Source organism: Ursus americanus, chromosome 33 (assembly GCF_024610735.1).
Source record: "Ursus americanus isolate L20-20 chromosome 33, mUrsAme1.1.p, whole genome shotgun sequence".
Classification (NCBI taxonomy): domain Eukaryota; kingdom Metazoa; phylum Chordata; class Mammalia; order Carnivora; family Ursidae; genus Ursus; species Ursus americanus.
The window spans coordinates 24,450,916-24,471,310 of NC_142159.1; the positions used below are offsets into that span (position 1 = coordinate 24,450,916).

The 20,395-nt window shown below is 54.1% G+C and overlaps 1 protein-coding gene across 3 annotated transcripts; it reads left to right on the forward strand.

The window, feature by feature from the left end:
* The first annotated feature begins 1,634 nt into the window (after positions 1 to 1,634).
* ENO1 (enolase 1) lies at positions 1,635 to 15,862 on the forward strand. Of its 3 annotated transcripts, none has more exons than XM_045803591.2 (12): positions 1,635 to 1,791; positions 4,002 to 4,095; positions 6,354 to 6,449; positions 7,462 to 7,520; positions 9,676 to 9,745; positions 10,166 to 10,299; positions 10,743 to 10,965; positions 12,196 to 12,393; positions 13,034 to 13,235; positions 13,782 to 13,890; positions 14,056 to 14,114; positions 15,428 to 15,862. In XM_045803591.2, exons 2-12 carry the CDS (start codon positions 4,011 to 4,013, stop codon positions 15,495 to 15,497), a joined length of 1,305 nt encoding a protein of 434 aa, XP_045659547.1. In that variant the 5' UTR covers positions 1,635 to 1,791; positions 4,002 to 4,010; the 3' UTR covers positions 15,498 to 15,862. The 3 variants fall into 3 exon arrangements, with proteins under 3 accessions (XP_045659547.1, XP_045659546.1, XP_045659549.1); XM_045803590.2 differs by lacking the exon at positions 7,462 to 7,520 and adding an exon at positions 7,843 to 7,901; XM_045803593.2 differs by lacking the exon at positions 7,462 to 7,520 and adding an exon at positions 7,843 to 7,901 and having other exon boundaries at positions 1,686 to 1,722.
* Positions 15,863 to 20,395: the final 4,533 nt, after the last annotated feature.

A 20,395-nucleotide genomic window follows, 5' to 3' on the forward strand; every position in this document is an offset into this window, starting at 1 on the left:
TCGCTCTCACCATGTTAATGTAAAATAAAAGAGATTGTTTTGGAGCCCTTTCAGGACCACGCCTTAGAATTGCTCTGAACATGAGCTCTAAGTATCTTGATTTCCTTAGAGTTATAAAGCTTAGAAGCTGATTTAGCTGCTGAGTCATGGGGCTGGGATCTTGGTTTTAAGCAGCCTGAAACATCAGTGTATGGCTGGCAAAATCACAAACTCTGCTTGCAAAATTCGCATAATTCTTTAGGAAACATTTTACAATTTCCTTGTTGCTTTAATTTAATCTGGAAGATCTTGCTTCTTAGCCAATAGGAAACAAAATACCGTGGACTCAATTGGCCCTCACCTTTACCCAGTGCCTTGGAAACCTAACCCAGTAGCTCAGGGGATAAAAATGTGAGGAGCGAAGCAAGAAAAACGGTTTTTGCAGCTGACCAGGAGAAATAATAATTAAATTCAAATACAGATTTGAATCTCTCTCTGCAAGGCAATGCAGAAAATATGGAGATACACGACACTACTTTATCTCCTAGGTTTACAGACCCAGGAGAATGCGGGCAAATACAAAACTAGAGATAATAGAAAACGTAGTAATTGCCTCAGCCCCTCCTTGGAAGTGGGGGGGAGATGGGCTGCAGAACTTATTTTCAATGGGCAGTAATTCTTTCTTGATCAGCAAGGTGATATCACTGCACCCACCCTTTCCTGTTTTTCATTTGCCAGACTACCGTGAAATACTACCTGCTTTGAACTTTGAGAAATCCCCCCCCCCGGCTCTGTGTGAAATTCCAGTCCCACATCATGACATGTGTGGTTCACAGAAATCGGGTGAGAAAGGAACACCAAGTCCGCTTTCCAGATGCAACATTAATAAGAGCTAGAGGCCGAATTAACACTGGAGACGCACGTGGAGAAGTGCCTGGCACGTAGGAAATGGTCAAAAAGCATCAGCTTTAATTGAAGGAAAGTGAATTTCCTTTCGGGCACCTCTGCCCGATACCCATTGTCTGGCCGATGCACAAGGACAAAAGACCGGGTCACCCTGGCGAGCGGGGAGACGGGGGCTGCCAGGGGCGGAGCGCGCAGGCGCGGACGGGCGCACGTGGCCCCCGACACGCGGCCCCGCAGCAGACCCGGCCGGGGTGCGGGATCGAGGCGCGCGGCTGCCAACGTCTCCAGGCCGGCGGGGTCTTCCGCACCATACTGTAGGGCGGGGCAGGCCGGGAAAGGCGGGCCGCGAAGGTCGTCGCCAAGGTCGTGGGCGGACGTGAGGCGCCGGAGCGACGCTGCGTGCGTGCGGGACTCGGAGTACGTGACGGAGCCCCGAACCCTCATGCCGGCCGCGCCACCCCGCCCCTCCCCGGGGCCCCGGCGCCACAGACCCTGCTTGGCCAGGGGTCCCAGGCCAGAGGCGGGAACGGAGGGCGTCGGGGCAGGGACTCGCCCGCACCCCCACACAGCCGCGGGATAGTCTGGACCCCCCAGACCCGCTTCGCTCCACGTCCCCGGGTTGTCGCTCCCCACTCCGGGCCACTGCCGCCGCCTCAGTCCCGCCCCTTCCGGGGAGGTGCGAGCCCGAGTGACGGCGCGCCGGGCCAATGGAGAGGCGGCGAGGCGGGGGCGGGGCGGGGGAGGAGAAGTGGGCGGGGCCTCGGGGAGCTGGGCAGGAAGTCGGGGCAGGCGGCGCGGAGACGAGCTTCGGGTAGTCGGAGTGCTCGGACCTTGCGGGTAAACGCTCGTCCTCGGTACCTGCAACAACTTCTGCTTCTTTCCCGGGCAGTGCTATCCGGCGGCCAGGTAGGGACCCGGGGAAGGGCTACCGGGCCGGCGCCTAGGCCTGCGGGGCCCTGCCCTTGGGTCCGCCGGGACGTGGAAGGGGCGGGTCGGCACGTGCGAGCCGTGCTTCGCCTGAGGGGCAGAAGCTGATTAGCCAGGGATTACGGATTTACGGGGTCGCAGCATTGCTGGGAGCTCGGGAGTGGGACGCGCGGGCCTTTCGTGCAGCGAGCGCGGAGGGTGCAAGGGCTTGGGGAGACACAGGCCTAACCCCGGGTGCTAGCTAGAGCCAGGCCTTTCCTAAAATGGAGGGAGGGGCAGGGACGGGAGAGATGCCCACAATCCGCGATCCCCTCCCCCCACCAGCAGCCCCTGCGCCCCGCTGGTGGCCCTCGGCCTACTGTGAGGAGGCTGGTGATGGAATGGGCAGCGACTAATGAATGGAACTTCAGAGAGTTCTTGTTTTTGAGACTGCGGCCGAGCCGTTGCATAATTGGGAAAGCCGTCCCGGCGACCTCGCCCAGGTCGGGCAGGAGCTGCTCCGGCTCCCCGGCCGGGCCATTGGCAGTCGGCCCCCGATTAAAAGGACATATTTTAAGAAAACTTCCTGTTCTTTGTTTCTCCTGCAATGTGGTCTTCCCTCTGCGTGGTGTGGCCCGTGGGTGACGCGGTCGGGGACACACGTAGGCCCTCACTGCCCGGTCGATCCACACGTGCCACCCCTGGTCCGGGGTTCTGTCCCCGCAGATGAGCTGTGAACACTCCTAGTCAGGCCAGCCCTCCTTGCTGGCCTTGCTCACTGAACCTTAATGACTTCAGGGATAGTTTTCTCTACAATTTAAAGAGAAGTTGAATTTTGTTTTCACACCCTGAAATAAATCACTTTTTCTTAATGTCACGAAAATTAAATGAAAAACAACATCTTAGGACAGCATGAGGACATAGTGTAATAAAGATGTGTTTAAAAGTGCATCTAAAATCTATCAAGTAAGTCTGGTGGCCTGGGGATGGGGGGAGATTGACTGCAAAGGGCCTGAGGGACATTTTTGGGTGGTGGCGATCATACGCAGGTATATAATTTGCCCAAACTCAAAGTTAACTAAAATCTTAAAACTAAAAAATACATTTAAACAAATTTGCCTTTTTGTAAGATAGAAAATAAAAACTAGGTACTTTTTTATTGGGTAATGAATAAAACTCCATTGTTACATAGAATGCAAAGCCGGAGAAGTGACTTCACTGTCTAATTTTGAAACTTATAAAAAAGAAAGATGCCATTTGCTGCTTCAGAACATTCCAGACAAGATACTGGAGAGGAGCCCAGCTAGATAATGGCCCTGAACACTAACCCAATTCCACTGGGCCGCTTTCAGTCCTACGAGATCATTTCTTCCTTGTGTGTCCCTGGAAGGGGGGGGGGGTGAGAAAGGGCTTTCTTTGAGAACTTGGTATTTGCTAGCTGCAAATTTGTAGCTGCAAATCATTTTTTTAAAAAGTGCTTTCAAAGACAGCCTCTTCCCTTGGAGCATCTTAGCCTTCAAGGATAGAATCTTTATTCTAGTTTCAAATTATGACATTTCATAATTCAGTTTTTTTGAATGGGTAAAATGCCTATTGAAAGGAATACTAATTAGATGTTATTTTTCGTGTGCCTTGTCTTACTAAAGACCCAAGTACTGTGAAATGTGAAAGGCCCAGAAATTGGCAGTAACAAAGACCAGTGTACAGACCATAGACCATGTCCCCAGCTCTGAATTTGCTATTCCACTATAAACCAGATTTTCCTCCTTGGATCACCTTGGGTTTGTTTTTTTTTTTTTTTTTTTTGTCCTGGATGGGTTTGCTTGTGACCTTCATGTCCCCTTGGTCCCTCTCCATTCCCATGCCAACCCTCGTTGGGAACTGTTGACAGTAACTCACTTCAGACTACCTCATCTTCAGCCATTCTGCATGCCAGCAGCACATTAATCTTTCCACTTGTTTTTGGTTTCTCCCTGGCACACATGACCAGGCTTTCTTTGCTTATAGGACAAGCTCTGGACTACTGGGTGTTTGAGGCCCTGCAGAGCTAGGTCCAACAGGCTGTCCCCACTCTTGGCAGCCTTCTTGCAACCCATATCTGTCCAGTGTAAATTCTTTCTAGACCAGGAATCCTCAGAAGTGATCCTTCGAATGAATGACCCAAGGCTACATTATGGTTGATGGGAAATATGAACTGTGTTTCCCCACAGAAAGTCACCATGTCTATTCTCAAGATCCACGCCAGAGAGATCTTCGACTCTCGTGGGAACCCCACCGTGGAGGTTGACCTCTACACCTCCAAAGGTAAGTGCACCTTTGTGTCCACACCTCTGCCCGCTCCGTCTTTGTAAAACTTCGAACGACAGAGCCTTCGGCAAGGCAAGGTCTGTTGTAAAAACCTTTCCTTCTGGTGTGCACGAGCTGGTAGGTTGTGGTTCCTGACCACGAGGAGGTGGGGAGGTGGGGAGGGTTGCCGGGCATGGGGTCCTATTCCTGCTGCTGCCTGGTATTTCAAACAAAACCGCTTGGCTTGCAGGTCAGTGAGGTCGGGAAGTAAGGTGATACCTTGTCCCTAAAAGGCCCCTCACTAGTTGGCCTCGCAGCTTGCTCCGAGCAGACAAGCAGCTCTGCTGTGGTGGGATGGAGCACAAGCGTATGCCAAGCGTTCTCGTTTTTGTCTCTGGAAATCATTCTTCAAGGATTGGGAAAGCTCTTACATGGGGGCGTTGGGACACTCCAGAAGCTCTTGTTCTTTTACCCGGCTCGCCCCCTTTTTTTACTTGGAGGAAATCTGGTGTGTTACCCTCCAGCAACATCTCAGCTCTTATCTAGATGGACCTCGTTGGCGAGGTAGGAAAAGAAGCTTCAGGCAGAATCGCCCAGTGGTGCCGAGCACACAGACCTGCCAGTCAGAGCTGAGTCACTGTCTGTGGAAACTGCAGCCCTTCCCTTCCTGTCCTCCCCTCCCCCCTTGCCCCGGAAAAGAAAGTCCCTCAAGTCCAGGCATCACTGAGCAAAACCCTGCTGCGTTCTGCCCAGGCTTACTCACTGTGGTGGGTGCTCTCATCGCGGGCTTGCTCAGAGCATGTGCTTCATGCCTAGGACCGTGGGTTCTCAGAGGATGCTGGGAATTCCCTTACATCATAACGAGATTGGCTTGTTTAGTCAGGGTGGAACTTTCCATTTGGCAATTAATGGACTTTAACCAACAGTGAAAAAAGACTCAAGATCCTAGAAGATTGGTGGGAAGGGGGCATTTCCTTTGAAACACTTTAAAATGGTCAAAATGAATATTTTTTGAAATTTAAATGAATGGAACCGTGTCTCTTGTGTGTCTCTTGGTGCTTTTCAAAAACAGGAAATCGTGGATTTGTTAAGAGCCTCTCATCACTTTTTTTTTTTTTCCCCAATTTACTTCTTAGAGCAGCTCTCGGCTCACAGCAAAATTGAGCAGAAGGGACAGAGAGCACACACTTCCATCCCCACACGTGCACAGCCTCCCCCACCAGAGCGGGACGATTGTTACAGGCAAACTGCATTGACATAGCGGCACCCAGAGTCCGTAGTTCCGTTAGGAGCCCTGGCTTTCATGGCTTCCTCTCCTCGGCCACTGCCTGGTGGGGATTTAGAGCCAGGGCCTGTGTGCAGAAACCCCGCGTCTAGCTGTGCACACACAGTCACTGCGACGCCACAGACGTAGTGACCAATAATTTGATGAACACACCTGGTGGTTTTTTCCCTCTTTGTTCATTTGCCTTCACCTGCCTCAGATGAGGAAATTCCTCCAGTTCCAAGTAGAGCCTAGAGGCTGCCTTCATTTCCTGCTCCCCTGAACCTGTCTGCCCTTGTAACCAGATCACTACAGTACGTTTCTTGACACTGTCCTCCAAGATGAGCCACGGTTATGCCCCACAGTATTAGTCTAGCCAGATGGCTGGGTTCTGTGTCCGCGAGACTGCATAGGGCAGTGCTTTGTGTCCCAGTGTTATTAAATTCATACCTTTATTTTTTATGCCTCAATGTTTTATTGATTACATGTTTGAAATGGTGATCTCTTGGATATATTTGGTTAAATAACACATTAAATGAATTTCCCTTGGTTTTGCTTCATAACTTCACCATGGCTGCTAGAAAATCTTAACTCTGAAGTGGCTTGCTTCGTATGTCTGTTGGGTGATGCCGCCGGCGGTGGTCCCCGGGCACTGCAGGGCACCAGCTGGAGCTTGTTAGAGATGCAGACGCAGAGTCTTAGACCTCCCTTGTCAGAACCTGTATTTTAACAAGGTGGCCAGGTGGTATGTGTGCATGTTAACATTTGAGAAGCCCTGCTTGAAAACTTTCTCTTTAAACTAGAGAAATCCACCAGCTTGGCTGTAGGGTCTGCACTAGAGACCGGTACGAGCGTGAAAGGCAGGGGAAACGGACTCTCTGAATCTCCCAGTTGGTGGGAGGAAGTGGCAGCATTTCCTAAGAGATGCCATCTGTGAGGAGGCGGGACTCGGGAAGGGTTGAACCGTGTTTCTCAATCGTGACTCTTTTCCCCGCCCTCCCCCAACATCCAGGTCTCTTCAGAGCTGCTGTGCCCAGTGGTGCCTCCACTGGTATCTATGAGGCCCTCGAGCTCCGGGACAATGACAAGACCCGCTACATGGGAAAAGGTAAGAGTTGGACCCCTGGCCCATCTCTGGAGTGTGGCTGCGTGCCTCTTGCACGCCTGCAGCCCACTCTCCGTGTGCCTCGTATTCGAGGGCAGCACCTCTGACTGGGCCTACGGTGTGGATGGGGGGCACAGGGCAGCTGGGAGAGTTGGCCCTGTCGATTCCAGCCTTCCTACACCAGTACCCTCGGGGGCCACGTGTTAATGCTCGCTTTTCCTGCGGTTTGTCTCCAGTCTGGAAAACTGGGTAGGCCAGGGAACCTCAGGCTAAGGAGCCATGTTAACTAATACTAAGCGGGGAGCCCTACGTGCTTCCAGTCTCCAGGGGTGTCGTCTCAGTAAGGTATCTGGAAGGTCTGGGCCGCGGCTCACCCACAGATCGGTCCCTGTAGTGGATCTTTGCGCTGATTCACAGAGGCACCGGTCTGGCCAAGCCAGCCTCTGCCGGGCTCTGTGCACGTTGACTTGTTACTGATTTTGCAATGCTCGCCTTTCTGTGGACAGAATCAATGTGGCTGAATTACAGAAAAGCAGATGGGGCCAGACCACGCATCCTCAACAGGGGCAGTATCGACCCAGGGGTGGGCAATTGGTTCTGGGGGGGGGGGCAAAAACATTCTACGATTTTACCATGATTTATGGCCCTCAAAGGGCCACTGTATGGATATACAGTGTATCTCCGGGATTACGTTTACAGAGGAGGGCGATGATTAGGGAAAAAGTCTAAAAAGACTGAGGGGAGGGGTGGTGCTGAAGTGAGCTGGGGAAGCCCAGGGCTAGCGATCCGGCGATCGTGCCGCAGGAAGGCATTTTGTCCCATGGGTTCCCATTGCCAACGGCCCGGGCGGGTACTGGTCTGAAGCCGGGCTGTGCCTCGCCTGGACCGTCATGAGTCATGGTCCTGCGACTCTCCTGCCTTCCTCTCTCCTCTCTCTCTCTCACTCCCTGTCCTTCGCAGCCTGTTCTCTTCTGAGTCTGTCTTTTTTCCTTCTCCGTCAATCTCTACTGGTCAGGTGTCTCCAGACCCGTTAAGTATATTAACGAGTTCCTGGCACCAGCCTTGTGCACACAGGTAATACATGGGACATCCTGTAGTTTCTATGGCTGGTGTTCCCAGTGCATGGTTTTGCCAACTAACCCCCCTTCAGACATTCTGAAATGGTTGCTCTCTGTGTGGCTTTAATCCTTGGGGGTCCTAGGTAAGAGCACTCAGACTGGGCCGGAAAGTACCCCGATTCTGGAGGGACAGAGAAATGGGGATTTGAGAGCGGTCCCACTTAAGGTCTTCGGGTGGGCTTCTGGATATTTGGGTTGACATCATTGGTGGTTCGCTCAATGCTGCTCAAGCCTGTTTTTCGTTAATGTCGGTAATTTGATATGATTGTTCCTTCTAGGTGTCTCAAAGGCTGTTGAGCACATCAATAAAACTATTGCACCTGCCCTGATTAGCAAGGTAGGACCTGCTTCCGGATAACTAATGTATTAATGCCTTCAGAGCGTCTCCCAGGCCAGTGGGCTTTCCTAGTTATGGAAGAGCTTATTCTGAGAGCTAAAGAAGCCAGTCGGATTCCCTGTCGTGCATGAGAATGACCTCACCTTTTCTAATCCACCCCCTGCCTGCGTGTCCACATCTAACAGCGCCTGGAATTGGATCAGAGGACGGGAGACCGTCTCGTGGCCTTGATTTTCCCCTCCAACTATGTTGACCTTGGGGAAGTTAAGATCCAGATTTTAAGAGCGGCCCTTGGGCGTTGAGCATAGTATCCATGGTGACCCGACTATTTTTCATGAACTGTGGAATTATTTACTATATTTCTACTGACTTTTTTTAAACAGAGGAACTCTGGTTAAATAAAATCTTACTTCGAGAGTAAAGTTACAGAAAAGTAGGGCTGCTGTAGGTGAGGTGGGGAGGGGGACCAGACAGCCTGACCCCCTCCCGCCTCGGGCCCCTCCTTCTGTAAAGCTTGTGGCACTTGTGCAGGTGGGAAGGATTTGAAAAGCCCCCCGCCCGGCTAGAGGCCAGAGCTGGCCCCGGCCTCCCATCTGTTCTTGGGTGCGGTCCCGCCGCCCCCCAATTCCTCCTGTACACCCGCGGCAGACGGGCTCCTCCGTTGTGTCTCCCCGGCGTGCTCCCCTAGGCTGCCCTTCGAGGCGCTCGGTAATTGGTCCCCGACGGTTTCTCGTTGCTGCTCTGCAGACTCACGCGCTCCGAGCCCGTCTCCTGGGCGCCTCCACACACCGTTCTCCGTGCCTCGGGGCCCTGGGCTGGGTGGCTAACCACGAGCGGGGCTTCCCTGGGCATTTTGCTTCCCTTGGGGGAAGCCGTTCTTCAGTGAAACCCTCAGGGTTGGCCTCAGACCGTCATGCCTGGGGGGTGGCTGACTTCTGCAGACGGGCTCTGTCAGCAAAGCCAAGGGTGTCAGATTATTGATGGGGCACGATGGCGTTATGGCTGGTTTTCTTTTCCTTTTTTAGTCTTTATGCAAAGAACATGAAAATAAAGTAATATGTTGTCCGTTGTGAAGGTTTTAAAGTAATGTTGATTTGGAGTAAATCTCTTTGAGTTCATTTCGAAGACCCCCGTTTTTGAGGGTTTGGTTTCGTCAGTAGGTTCCATGCCCAGCATGGAGCCCAACTCGGGGGTTAGCTTTATGACTTTATACTCTGACCAGAAGTACTCCTTTTGATCAGTCGTAATAAGCATTTTGCTAAAAGATTCCGGACTGTCTGCCATGAAATGATGAAGCTTGGCGTCACTGAGAACAGCCAGAGTGGTGGTCGTGTCACCTGACCTCTGAGGAGCACAGCTCGTCTGCACGAGCAGAGCTCTGTTCCTTATTGTCCCCAGCTCACACTGCTCTGTAGTGCTGCCTTTGTCAGCATGTCCCGGGCACTTCTGTCTTACGTGTGACGTGACTTTGGACTCCCTGAGTGGACTAACCTCGTGACACCAGGACCGGGGCTCCGGCATGTCCCTGTCGGCTCCGTGGTGCTTGGGGAAGCGCCCGATGACGGGAGAGCAGGGAAGGCACGGTGTTGTCCCCGTTTTCTTTGATTCCTCCCCCGCTACCTCTTTTTTGCCTACCAAACACATAACATAGACACGATTCGGACTTTGCACGGTTCCAGAGTTATCTGGGACAGTACGAAGGTCCTGCGAGGGGAGTGACAGCATGTCCCCCCCCCCGCCCCGCCCAGTGACTGACCCCCTCTCCTCCCCGCAGAAAGTGAACGTCGTCGAGCAGGAGAAGATTGACAGGCTGATGATCGAGATGGACGGGACAGAAAATAAATGTGAGTTGCCAGGGGTGACGTGTGCTGGTCTCCCGAACACCTCCGACCCTCTGGGGGTTTTCGGGGCCCTTGCCTCACCTGAGTAAAGCACGTCATTAATCATCAGGAGCAAGACCAGGTGACAGCAGCACTTGCTTAGGGTTACTCGAAAGAGGCTTGTGCTTTAGAGTAAATCACGCAGTTCGTGGAAATTGTCAGAGTTCCACAGACCAAAGAAAGGGCTTTTTCTTAGGGGGAGAAAGCAGTGAGTCCCCATCTAGTGCTGTTGCGTTTCTGGGTCGGACACGGGGAGTAGATGCGGTCAGGAGGGGGAAGCTTCCAGATACAGTCTGGGGTGCGCTCCGGTGTGGGGTGAGGCCAGAAGGCCGGCAGGAGGAAGGCCGTGAGGGCGAAATCCCTAACTGCACTGTTCCGTTGCAGCTAAATTCGGCGCGAACGCCATTCTGGGCGTGTCCCTGGCCATCTGCAAGGCGGGGGCCGTTGAGAAGGGGGTGCCCCTGTACCGCCACATTGCTGACCTGGCCGGCAATGCTGAAGTCATCCTCCCAGTTCCGGTGAGTGGCTTGGAACCTCCCAAGTGAGGAGTTGGGGGTATTCGCTTTCTCGAGGGGACCTGAGACCTCACGCATCTTGGTCTCATCCACACGCGACTGTCCTGGCACAGTGGGTGCAGGCAGCCCCTAGAGGTGCAGCTGCGGACCCCTGCCGCTCGCTACACGTGCCCTGAGCAGGGGACTCCCCGCTACCCGAGTCTCTTGCCGTTGGCGAGGGGATGACATCCTGCTGGCCTTGCGGGGTTGCGTGTCTTCGCTGAGGTGTAGCGAGTCCTCGGCTCAGGAGGCTGGCCTGCTGGGGATCGTTGCCCTTATCACGAGAGACCCGGGGAGCGTTTCCGAGCCACACGTGGCCCCCTCTGTGAGCCATGCGGTCGGACTCGAGGGGCACCGGGTGGGACTCTCGAGGCCAGATGGCCGTATTTCTCTCTCTCTCTCCCTAGGCTTTCAACGTCATCAACGGTGGTTCTCACGCCGGCAACAAGCTGGCCATGCAGGAGTTCATGATCCTGCCCGTGGGCGCGGCCAGCTTCAGGGAAGCCATGCGCATCGGGGCCGAGGTGTACCACAACCTGAAGAATGTCATCAAGGAGAAATACGGGAAAGACGCCACCAACGTGGGGGACGAGGGCGGCTTTGCGCCTAACATCCTGGAGAACAAAGAAGGTACGGGCTCGTTCCACGGAGTCCCCACGTTCCGCGGCTCGGCGCTCGCTCTGTCAGCCCGTGCGCCGCACCTGCCACTCGGGGACGGTGGGCTTTCTACTGAGTACCTGCGGGCGGAGTGCTGGGGCGGGATGTGCGAGCCAGCGCTTTATTTTTTTTAAGTAACAAGGAATTTCCTTGTTAATTCGATTTCCACATGGCCTGGTTAGTCGTTTCAATTAAGCTATGTGGTGGGGTACAGGGAGGCAGATGACTCTCGCCGTTGTTTTTGTTTTTTTAAGATTTTATTTACTTAGAAGAGAGGAAGAGCATGAGCCGGGGGAAGGGACGGTGGCGGGCGGGGGGGCAGAGAGACTTCCACGAGGACCCCAGGATCATGACCTGAGCCGCGGTCAGATGCTACACTGGCTGAGCCCCCCAGGTGCCTGCGACCGTCACCCCCTCAGCTCGTTCCAGCACAGGAACATTTCCACGGCGCCATTTTGGCCGGAGTCCTTAGGCGCAGGGTTAAATGTAAGAGTTGAGTCGGACACAGTCTTGGAACAAGAACTCACGGCAGGGCCCTATGTTATAGAAGGGAAGGAGGGTTCGACCACGTTTTGTTGCCTTCAGGGCAACTAGTGAGAGAAAAAAATGTCCATCCTCCTCTTTGGGTCAATCATACGAAATGCTGGTGCTCGGCCATTTTGATGCATGTGGTTTAATGTGATGGCTTGGAGATCTGTGGTGTGGAACAGGGGCCCAGTGTCTCTGTCCCCTTCCGTACGGGCAGGACTGCCAAGTGAGGCTGACCCCGAGCCTGGCTGGGGACAGCGGGCCCCGGAGGCAGAGCCTGGCCCTCATCCTGTCGCCCTGGGCTTCCGGTCCACCGGCTGCCTCTTGGATCCCAGCTCGGCTCTGTCGAAAGCCCATTCCTCAGGACAGCTGATCTCAGCTGGTCACTGTAACTGTCTCGGCCAGCACAGCTGCTCCTGGGTGCTAAATTCGGGAGCATTCGTCAGTGAGAAAGCCTCTGGGAGTCGAGACTGAATCTCCCACTCGGTGTTCTGCTGGGGGCCCTGACCAGCAGTTTCTTGTTCCGGTGCAGAGAAAAGCACTGGAATCATTGAAGCAAAGGCCGGGGCCGGAGCACCTCCTGGTCTTTCTGCTAGGGCTCCTGTCCGGCAGCTGTTAAAGGAGACTTCTCGCTCCCCCGCCTGGTTTCCAACCTTGCCCCCCCCCCCCCTCCAGCTCTGGAGCTGCTGAAGAACGCCATCGGGAAAGCCGGCTACACTGACAAGGTGGTCATTGGCATGGACGTGGCCGCTTCTGAGTTCTTCAGGTCGGGCAAGTACGACCTGGACTTCAAGTCCCCCGACGACCCCAGCAGGTACATCACGCCGGACGAGCTGGCCAGCCTGTACAAGTCCTTCATCAAGGACTACCCAGGTGAGCGCCCGCTGGCCTCGTGCGGGAGGCTGGTGACAAAGTGTGATCACTTCTGTCACTGTCACAGCGGCCTCCTGAGCGGAGGCCGTCCTGGCTCCATGATACGGGTGAGGAGGGCGAGTGAGCCCCCGCAGTGAGCCTCAGCTCATGGTGAGTCGGCGCGCCTCTAGGCTCTGCGTCTCTGAACACACACAGGGTAGAGACTGTTGCGTGGGGGGGGGAAGGGGCACAGAGTGGGTTAGTAATTTGCCCCCGGGCACTCAGCACGTGCTGGAGCACAGATCAGACCGGGATGTCTGAATCCCCGCACTGAAACGCAGAGTTAGAGAATGTGCCCGAGCTGGGGCCGAGACAAGCCCAGCTCTTAGCCTCCTGAGGCCATGGCTGTTTCTACTCCCGCTGGCATGACACTCAAGCCAGCCTGGACGGAGCCGTGTCCCGCTCAGCATCTGTAAGGCCCCAGGATTGCAGGTGACTTTGGTGCCCTGTCACAGGAGTTGGTGGGCAGGCAGAGTGTTTCCAGGGCTGGAGTTGGGGAGCTAGTCCTGTCCTGGGGTGAGGGGTGAGGCCAGGCAAGGAGGTTCGTGTTGCCGGTGGGCACTGGGGGCTCACTGACCAAACATGGCTCTCCTTTCCCCAGTGGTGTCTATCGAAGACCCGTTTGACCAGGATGACTGGGAAGCTTGGCAGAAGTTCACTGCCAGCGCCGGCATCCAGGTGGTGGGGGATGATCTCACCGTGACCAACCCGAAGCGGATTTCTAAGGCCGTGGGCGAGAAGTCGTGCAACTGCCTCCTGCTGAAAGTGAACCAGATTGGCTCCGTGACTGAGTCTCTTCAGGCGTAAGTGCCCTCGGGGGTCGGCTGCCGCAGAGCGAGGGGCTGGGTCTCAGCCGGAGCTCCTGCCTGGCGTGCGGGGGGCCCTCCTGGCTGGAGCTGTAAGGGAGCTTCCAGCGTGAACTCCAGCTGGCTTCTAAAGTAAGCAGTGGCACCAGGGGCCTGGGCTCTTTGAGCACCCGTGGCCCAGTCCTGACCACTTGTGGTTCTAGACTTGTGACCTAATTTTTCGTGGGGAATATCAGTCATAGGCGCTGTCAGGGGAGAGAAGTCTCTCCCCTCAAAGGGGCTGAACCCACATTTTTAAAACATGACCTAGAGGCTGAGAAGGTCCTCAGGGCTCTGAGCAGAGAGGAAGGTGAGGATTATTGTCCCCAGGAGTTGAGAGCTTGGTGGCAGCTCCTGGCTCGACCCCTCCTCTGGTCTCCTACCGGGGTGATGAGGCCTGGCATGGGGAGGGCCCGAAGGGGCGGCTGTGCCTGCGAAACGGAGTCAGACCTGCGAAACGGAGTCAGACCGTCAAAACCATCTGGGTTGTTTCCTGACTTCTAGGTGCAAGCTGGCGCAGTCCAATGGCTGGGGCGTCATGGTGTCGCATCGCTCCGGGGAGACTGAAGATACCTTCATTGCTGACCTGGTGGTGGGACTTTGCACTGGGCAGGTAAAGAGCTGCTTGACTCTCCTCTGACCTCAGCTTCCATGGTACCAGGAAGGAGGGGGGCAGATGGGGTCCTGGGTGTCCCTTTGTCCCCTCCTTCCTGCCTGAAATGCTCATGAAGATTGAATTTCCTCGACAAACTAAGTGACCGACCTTTTCTCCTTCCAGATCAAGACGGGGGCCCCTTGCCGATCGGAGCGCTTGGCCAAGTACAACCAGATCCTCAGGTAAAGAGGAAGCCTCCCTGCGCCACCCTCCACTGGGGGCTCCTGGCTCTGTGGGGTGTGTGCAGATGCAGGGCCTGGGGCCCTGGCCTGAGCAATGTGGGGTTGGGGTGAGCTGGGCGTAGAACGTGGGCCCTGCCCCATGGCCTGGAAGCTGGAGCCTGAGCTGGGCCGTGCTGCCATCTCCTGGTGGGAGAGGGAAAAGGTTCCCCTTCGGAATTTAATCCTAGAATTTTTAGAGCTACAAGATAGCCTTAGTGATGACCTAATTTAGCACCCATGTTTTGTGGATAAGGAAACCGGGGCTCAGAAAAGAAGGGCAACAGGAGGGGTCCCACTGGAACCCAGTGCCTCTGGATGTTCTTTTTTTTTTTTTTTTTTTTTTAGGATTTGGTTTATTTGTCAGAGGGTGGGCACAAGCAGAGGGAGCCTCAGGCAGAGGGAGAAGCAGGCTCCCTGCTGAACAAGGGTCCCAATGCGGGACTCATCCGAGGACCCTGGGATCATGACCTGAGCCAGAGGCAGATGCTTAACCGATTGAGCCACCCAGGTGTCCCATTCTGGTCCTTTTTTATCATAATGGGTCCTTGGGAACTTCCTGATGGTGAGGACTTGCAGGAAAAGGAGCATCTCTTTCATGAGTCCGCCCCACGTTACTCTTCCCTTAAACCGGAGCTGGTAGGACGTCCCCTCCCCATCACGCACGTCTGGCAGCCGTTGGAGCTCCTGTGGGGCTTGTCTTCGGACACCTGCTTCCTCCTTTCTAACCGGAGAATTTTAAGCACATTCCAGTCATGGGATTTCACCTACAAATACCTTATTCTGTGTCTCGGGGAAACACTTAGGTTTACTTGTTAACACCACCGGCACTGAGGGCCTGGGATTCACAGTCATTCCATAACAACCACGCCGAGTGTTCGTGTGTCCGGTCTCCCCGATGGGGCGCCGGGGTGCAGACACTTCATGAACGAGCTCCCCCTCCGTTTGTCCCCATGCCACTTCTCTGAAGAAACTGGGGTTGTCTTTGGGCTAAAAAACATTTTTTCTTACATTCCAAGAAATAGCCGTCCTGACCTTTCTTCTAGTTTGTCTGGGGGTGGGGGAAGGCAGGGAATGAGAAGGGGCAGCAGATGGCCCACTTGCTGGGGGAGCTGGGTGGACGGGGAGAGCTGGATGCGCCTCTCTTCTGCCAGCTTCGAGCAGCCACATTGAGGGGAGGCTGGGCCTGTCTCTGGGTGCAGGGACGTGGGCCTTGGGAATGGACATGTGACTTCTCTTTTTTCCCCCTCCCCTCTCTCTCTCCTCTGCTTCCCAAGAATTGAAGAGGAACTGGGTAGCAAGGCTAAGTTTGCCGGCAGAAACTTCAGAAACCCCCTCGCCAAGTAAGCTCCAGGCAGCGCACCCCGAATCCTGCGGTCCTGAGTCGGCTCATTAGACCTCTGCTCCCCCCAGGCAGCTCAGGGCCCCCAGCCGAGACTGGCCGGGGCCTCTGCTAGTCAGCTGTCCTCACCCCTCCTTGTGATGTTCTCACTGCTTCCTTAGAACTGCTGCAGAAGCCACTTGACCATCTGGAACCCTGTTGGAAACCCGAGCTCTGTAATCGTGTGATTGGCCCAAATCATTGTTCTCACCTCATCTCCCACCCAGTGTCTGGAGCCAAGTCTATCTACTTTATAATCTCGAGGTGTCCACAGGCAAGATCCCCAGTGGTTTTGTGTGTAGAATAAAAAGGCCTCAGTGACCCATAGGAATGCCGTGTGTGCGTGTGTGTATAAAACAGTCCTGGTCTGTCTTCATGTTGTGTTCACGGAGCGTTGCGCTGGGCTGTGGGCCTGTAAGAGCCAGAGGCTTCATGTCACCATCACCAAAAGGGACAAGCAGCACCTGGCTGACTCGTGTGGTAGAGCACATAACCATTTTTTTTTTTTTTTTTTTTTTTTTTGGTAAGATTATTTGAGAGACAGCGTGAGTGGGGAGAGGGGCAGCTGGAGAGGGAGAGAGTCTCAAGCCCACTCCCTGCTGAGCACAGAGCCCTATGTGGGGCTTGATCCGACGACCCATGAGATCATGACCTGAACAAACTGAGTCAGACACTTAACCGGCTGAGCCACCCAGGTGCCCCACGACTGTTTTTTAAGATTTATTTAGGGGGAGAGAGCGCACAAGCGGGAGGGGCCGGGAGAAAGAGAGAGAGAATCTCGAGCAGACTTCTGCTGATCATGGAACCCAACGTGGGACTTGATCTCCTAACCCTGAGATCATGACCTGAGCTGAAACCAAGAGTCAGATGCTTAGCTGAGGCACCCAGGCCCCTGAGCACATGACTCTTGATCTTGGGGTTGTAAGTTCAAGCCCCATGTTGGCTGTAGAGATTACTTAAAAATAGAATCTTTTAAAAAGGGGGGTGGGGGAGGACTAGTAGTTGAGGACATTTCATAAGTCCTTAGAGCAGGTGAGGACAAAGGGGAGAAGGGACATGTTGGCTCCTTCAACAGAAGTGGGGTACGTCTTGGGAGGCAGTGCCTGACAAGGTTCAGACATCTTATTGGGGAGAAAATGCAAGTGCAGAGCTATTACAGATGATGTCGGGGTGGTTTATAGATCACGGGACCCTGTCATTGTCCAAACTGGAAGGCCGAGTGCAGCGAACCATTGTGGGCAGGCTGGAGTGTGCTTTCTCCGTTCCTGGGGGAAGCAAGTGAAAGGATGGTTAAAACGGCGCTCTGGCTTCGAGCGCCTGGGTGGCTCAGTCCATTAAGCGCCTGCCTTCAGCTCAGGTCATGATCCCGGAGTCCCGCTCAGCGGGGAGCCTGCTTCTCCCTCTTCTCCCCATCCCTGCTCTCTCAAAGAAAAATCTCAAAAAAAAAGAGGGGGGGAGCTCTGCAGAGGTGGGAGGGCATCTTGAGGGTCTTGGAACCGTCTTTAGATTCATACACTTTCATTCTATTGCTCATTTTCACTAATCTTCGGTCCAGTGCTCAAAAGCCACACGTAGTGACTGCAGCCCGCGAACCGTGCGGTGCCGTTGAGCTAGGCTTGCAGAAGGAAGCCCTGTTCTAGAGCGCGGAGTGCGCGTGTGAGGCGATGCATTTTCTTACGGGTGAGGGGCGGAGTACTGTGGCTGCTACCCGCCCTGCCTCTCCCCTCCCCTCCCCTGCCCTCCAAGGGTTCTGCTGTCTTGTTAGCATGTTATTTCTCTAAGGCCTCAAGTAGTCTGTTCAGGTCTGGAATTGTGTTTTCATACCCAGCTGGGGGGCTAGGAGGCCCCCTTGTGGACATTCTTGTTCCTTGTTTATCAGTCAGGATTTAACCCAAGAAGCAGAACCAGCAGGAAAAAACCTATCGAGATTGATCACAAGGAGTTGGCTTCCGAGATGGCGGCGCTTGGGATGGAATGTGTGGGGGGACCTCAGGCCTCGCTTTTAGGACCTTCCAAGTGCTTCAGTCAGGGAATCCTGGGTATCTGGATATCCAGATCATCCAGGAAAAGTTAAAGTCAAGTGACTAGTGGGTTTAATGATGTCTGCGAGACAGCTTCCCGTTAATGTTAGGTTCGTGTTTGAGTAACAGAACTCTAGTCAGGTCGATGAGCCACAAAGCCACCACGATTGTCAACTCAGCGGGCATCGGAAACCATACCTGATCTCCACATAAGCCCCTAATGTGGTGTGACTCCTGCGGCCAAAACCACTCTTTAAAGGTGTTCATGACTGGTTTCTATCTGAAAATTGATTCTGGAGGGAAAGGAATCCTTGAATGGGGCCTGACCGTCTTACTAGAGTGTCCACGTTCATTCCAACTTTAAAGCAGCCAGTTAGTATTCATATTTTTCAATGTGGTTTAATGTCATCATTCACTGGCACTTTGGTTTAAAACAATGGCAATAAGGGCATTTATCACCCTCGGGTTGGAGGGTAAATCTGCGCGGCCTGTGGAGAAGGCTGCCGGGGCCTGCCGTGCTGGCCCAGCCGAAAGGAGGCACGTGCCTGACGTTGATGGGCGCGTGTAAGCCGCGAAGAACTGGGGACCAAAGGACCTTTTCCAAGAAGCCAAATCAAGCAGGACAGGCAATACCGATTCTAAGTTTCCAAAAAGCCACCTTTGGTCCTTCCAAAGGCCTATGATGTGAAACATGTCTCTGGATCACAGGAGTTTACAGGAACCTCAAGTGTTGACTAAAAAACACTTTCCTAGCACTTGTTAGTAGTCTCGGGACTTGCTTTATGTGTTTTCTTCCTCCCTCCCTTCCTTCCTCCCTTCCTCCCTCCCTTCCTCCCTTCCTTCCTTCCCAGTCTCCACCCCGAGCGTGGAGCCCATTGCAGGGCTTGAACTCACGACCCTGAGATCAAGACCTCAGCTGAGATCAAGAGTTGGAGGTTTAACTGAGCCACCCAGGCATCCTTCTTTCTTTTTTTCCTTTTTTTTTTTCCTTCTCTCTCTTTTTTTTAGCTTCATACTACAAATGCTTTTCCAGAAAACGTGTATTTCTCACTTGTCTTCCAACATCCTGCAACTCTGACCCTAGAACAAAAATCAAGGGAAAACTTGAAGCAGTTGTATTCTCCAACTTGGCCGTACAGTAGAAACACCTGGGAAGCCTTAAAGCTCCCGTTGCCCCGACCCAGCGAGTTAGAAGCTCCGGGTGGGACCCAGAACATCAGCAGCTGTTCGAGTCTGCCGGCTGCCCGAGATTGGGAAGCACCGGCATGCGGTAAGGGTCACAGGGTCAGGGCCCACCAGGCTCTCAGCAGCCAGACTTCCCCCTGGAAAACCCCAGTCCTGGAAATTTTCTCTTCGGTGAGTGCATCCGGGGCATGGAGGTGGCCGCTGAGTGTCTGAGAGCAGCACCACGCTGCAGGGAGGGGTGGTAACGGAGGCCTGCTTCTGGCCCGGGCCTGGAGATGTAGCCGGTTGGCTCTTTCACGTGCAGGCAGGGCCCCGGCCCCTGCTCCCCTCGCAGCAGCCAAGACGCAGGCAGAGCTGTGGCCCAGAGGGAGCTAGACGGGTTCAGATTCTGGCCCTTCCACTGAACAACCGTGCTCAGCATCCCCATCTGTAAAATGGGGCTAATAATACAGTAGCGCTACCTCGGTTATTATCTAGTACTGGTAATGCTCACGTCGACTTAGATCGGGCGCAGACATCCTTACCTCAGGAGGGATATAGGGCATCGGAGGAAGGTCTTCAGAACATAGAAAGCACCTGCGGCCATGATGGACGGGAGAGGGAGGGTTTGGAGAGAGCCGCTCAGGGCAGCCCCGCGTGGAGGACGGGCTCCCACGAGCCAATCTGCAGTGTGACGGCCTCCTCCAGGCACAACCTGCATTCAGTAACAGGCACCCCCTAGACTTCCTGGAGCCCCTTCACAACCCCCCCCCATCTCCTAGACTCAGGCAACCTAATGGTTTTAAAATTCTAACTAGGGGCGCCTGGGTGGCACAGCGGTTGAGCGTCTGCCTTCGGCTCAGGGCGTGATCCCGGCATTGTGGGATCGAGCCCCACATCAGGCTCTTCTGCTATGAGCCTGCTTCTTCCTCTCCCACTCCCCTGCTTGTGTTCCCTCTCTCGCTGGCTGTCTCTCTCTCTGTCGAATAAATAAATAAAATCTTAAAAAAAAAAGAAATTAAATAAATTAAATTCCAGCTATATTTAAATAAAATAAAATAAAATAAAATAAAATTCTAACTAGCTGTCAAAATCTAAAAAGGAGATTTCTTGTAAAAACGCCACTTCCTAGGTTCTAATGGATTGGAGGACCTCCTACACTGGGCCCACACTTGCGGAAGGCAGCAGTCTGATGGCAGCTGGGGGCCACCTGCCTGCTTCCCTTACTCACATGCCTGCTCAGCTCACTTTGACTTTCAAATCTGCACCCCCTGGGCCACAGCCCCTCCCGCAGGCTGATACCTTCCCAGTCTCTTCCTTTTCTGTGAAACCCTCTGTCCTCAAGGGTTCTGGGAGTTCAGGTCCTCCAAGGGCTTCTCCGCTACCGACAGCTGATCTCCTGGTGCCTTAAGGGAGCAAGAACACCCCAGATGCAACCTTGAACATCGCTGCTTATCCAGACCCAGAAACGGGGTGGCCAGCCACCACCTTCACCGCTGAGCGGCAGGCCCGCCTGGCCGGGGGCACCGGGCCTCCTCCCGCGGATCCGATCATGCTGGGAGTGTGAGGGCTGCTGTCCGCTGGGACCAGGGATGATAGCAGACTCATTTGCATATGTGACCTAAGATAGTAATTAAACCCAGGCGCCCCAGGGGTGAGAAGTAAGCACATTAATTCAG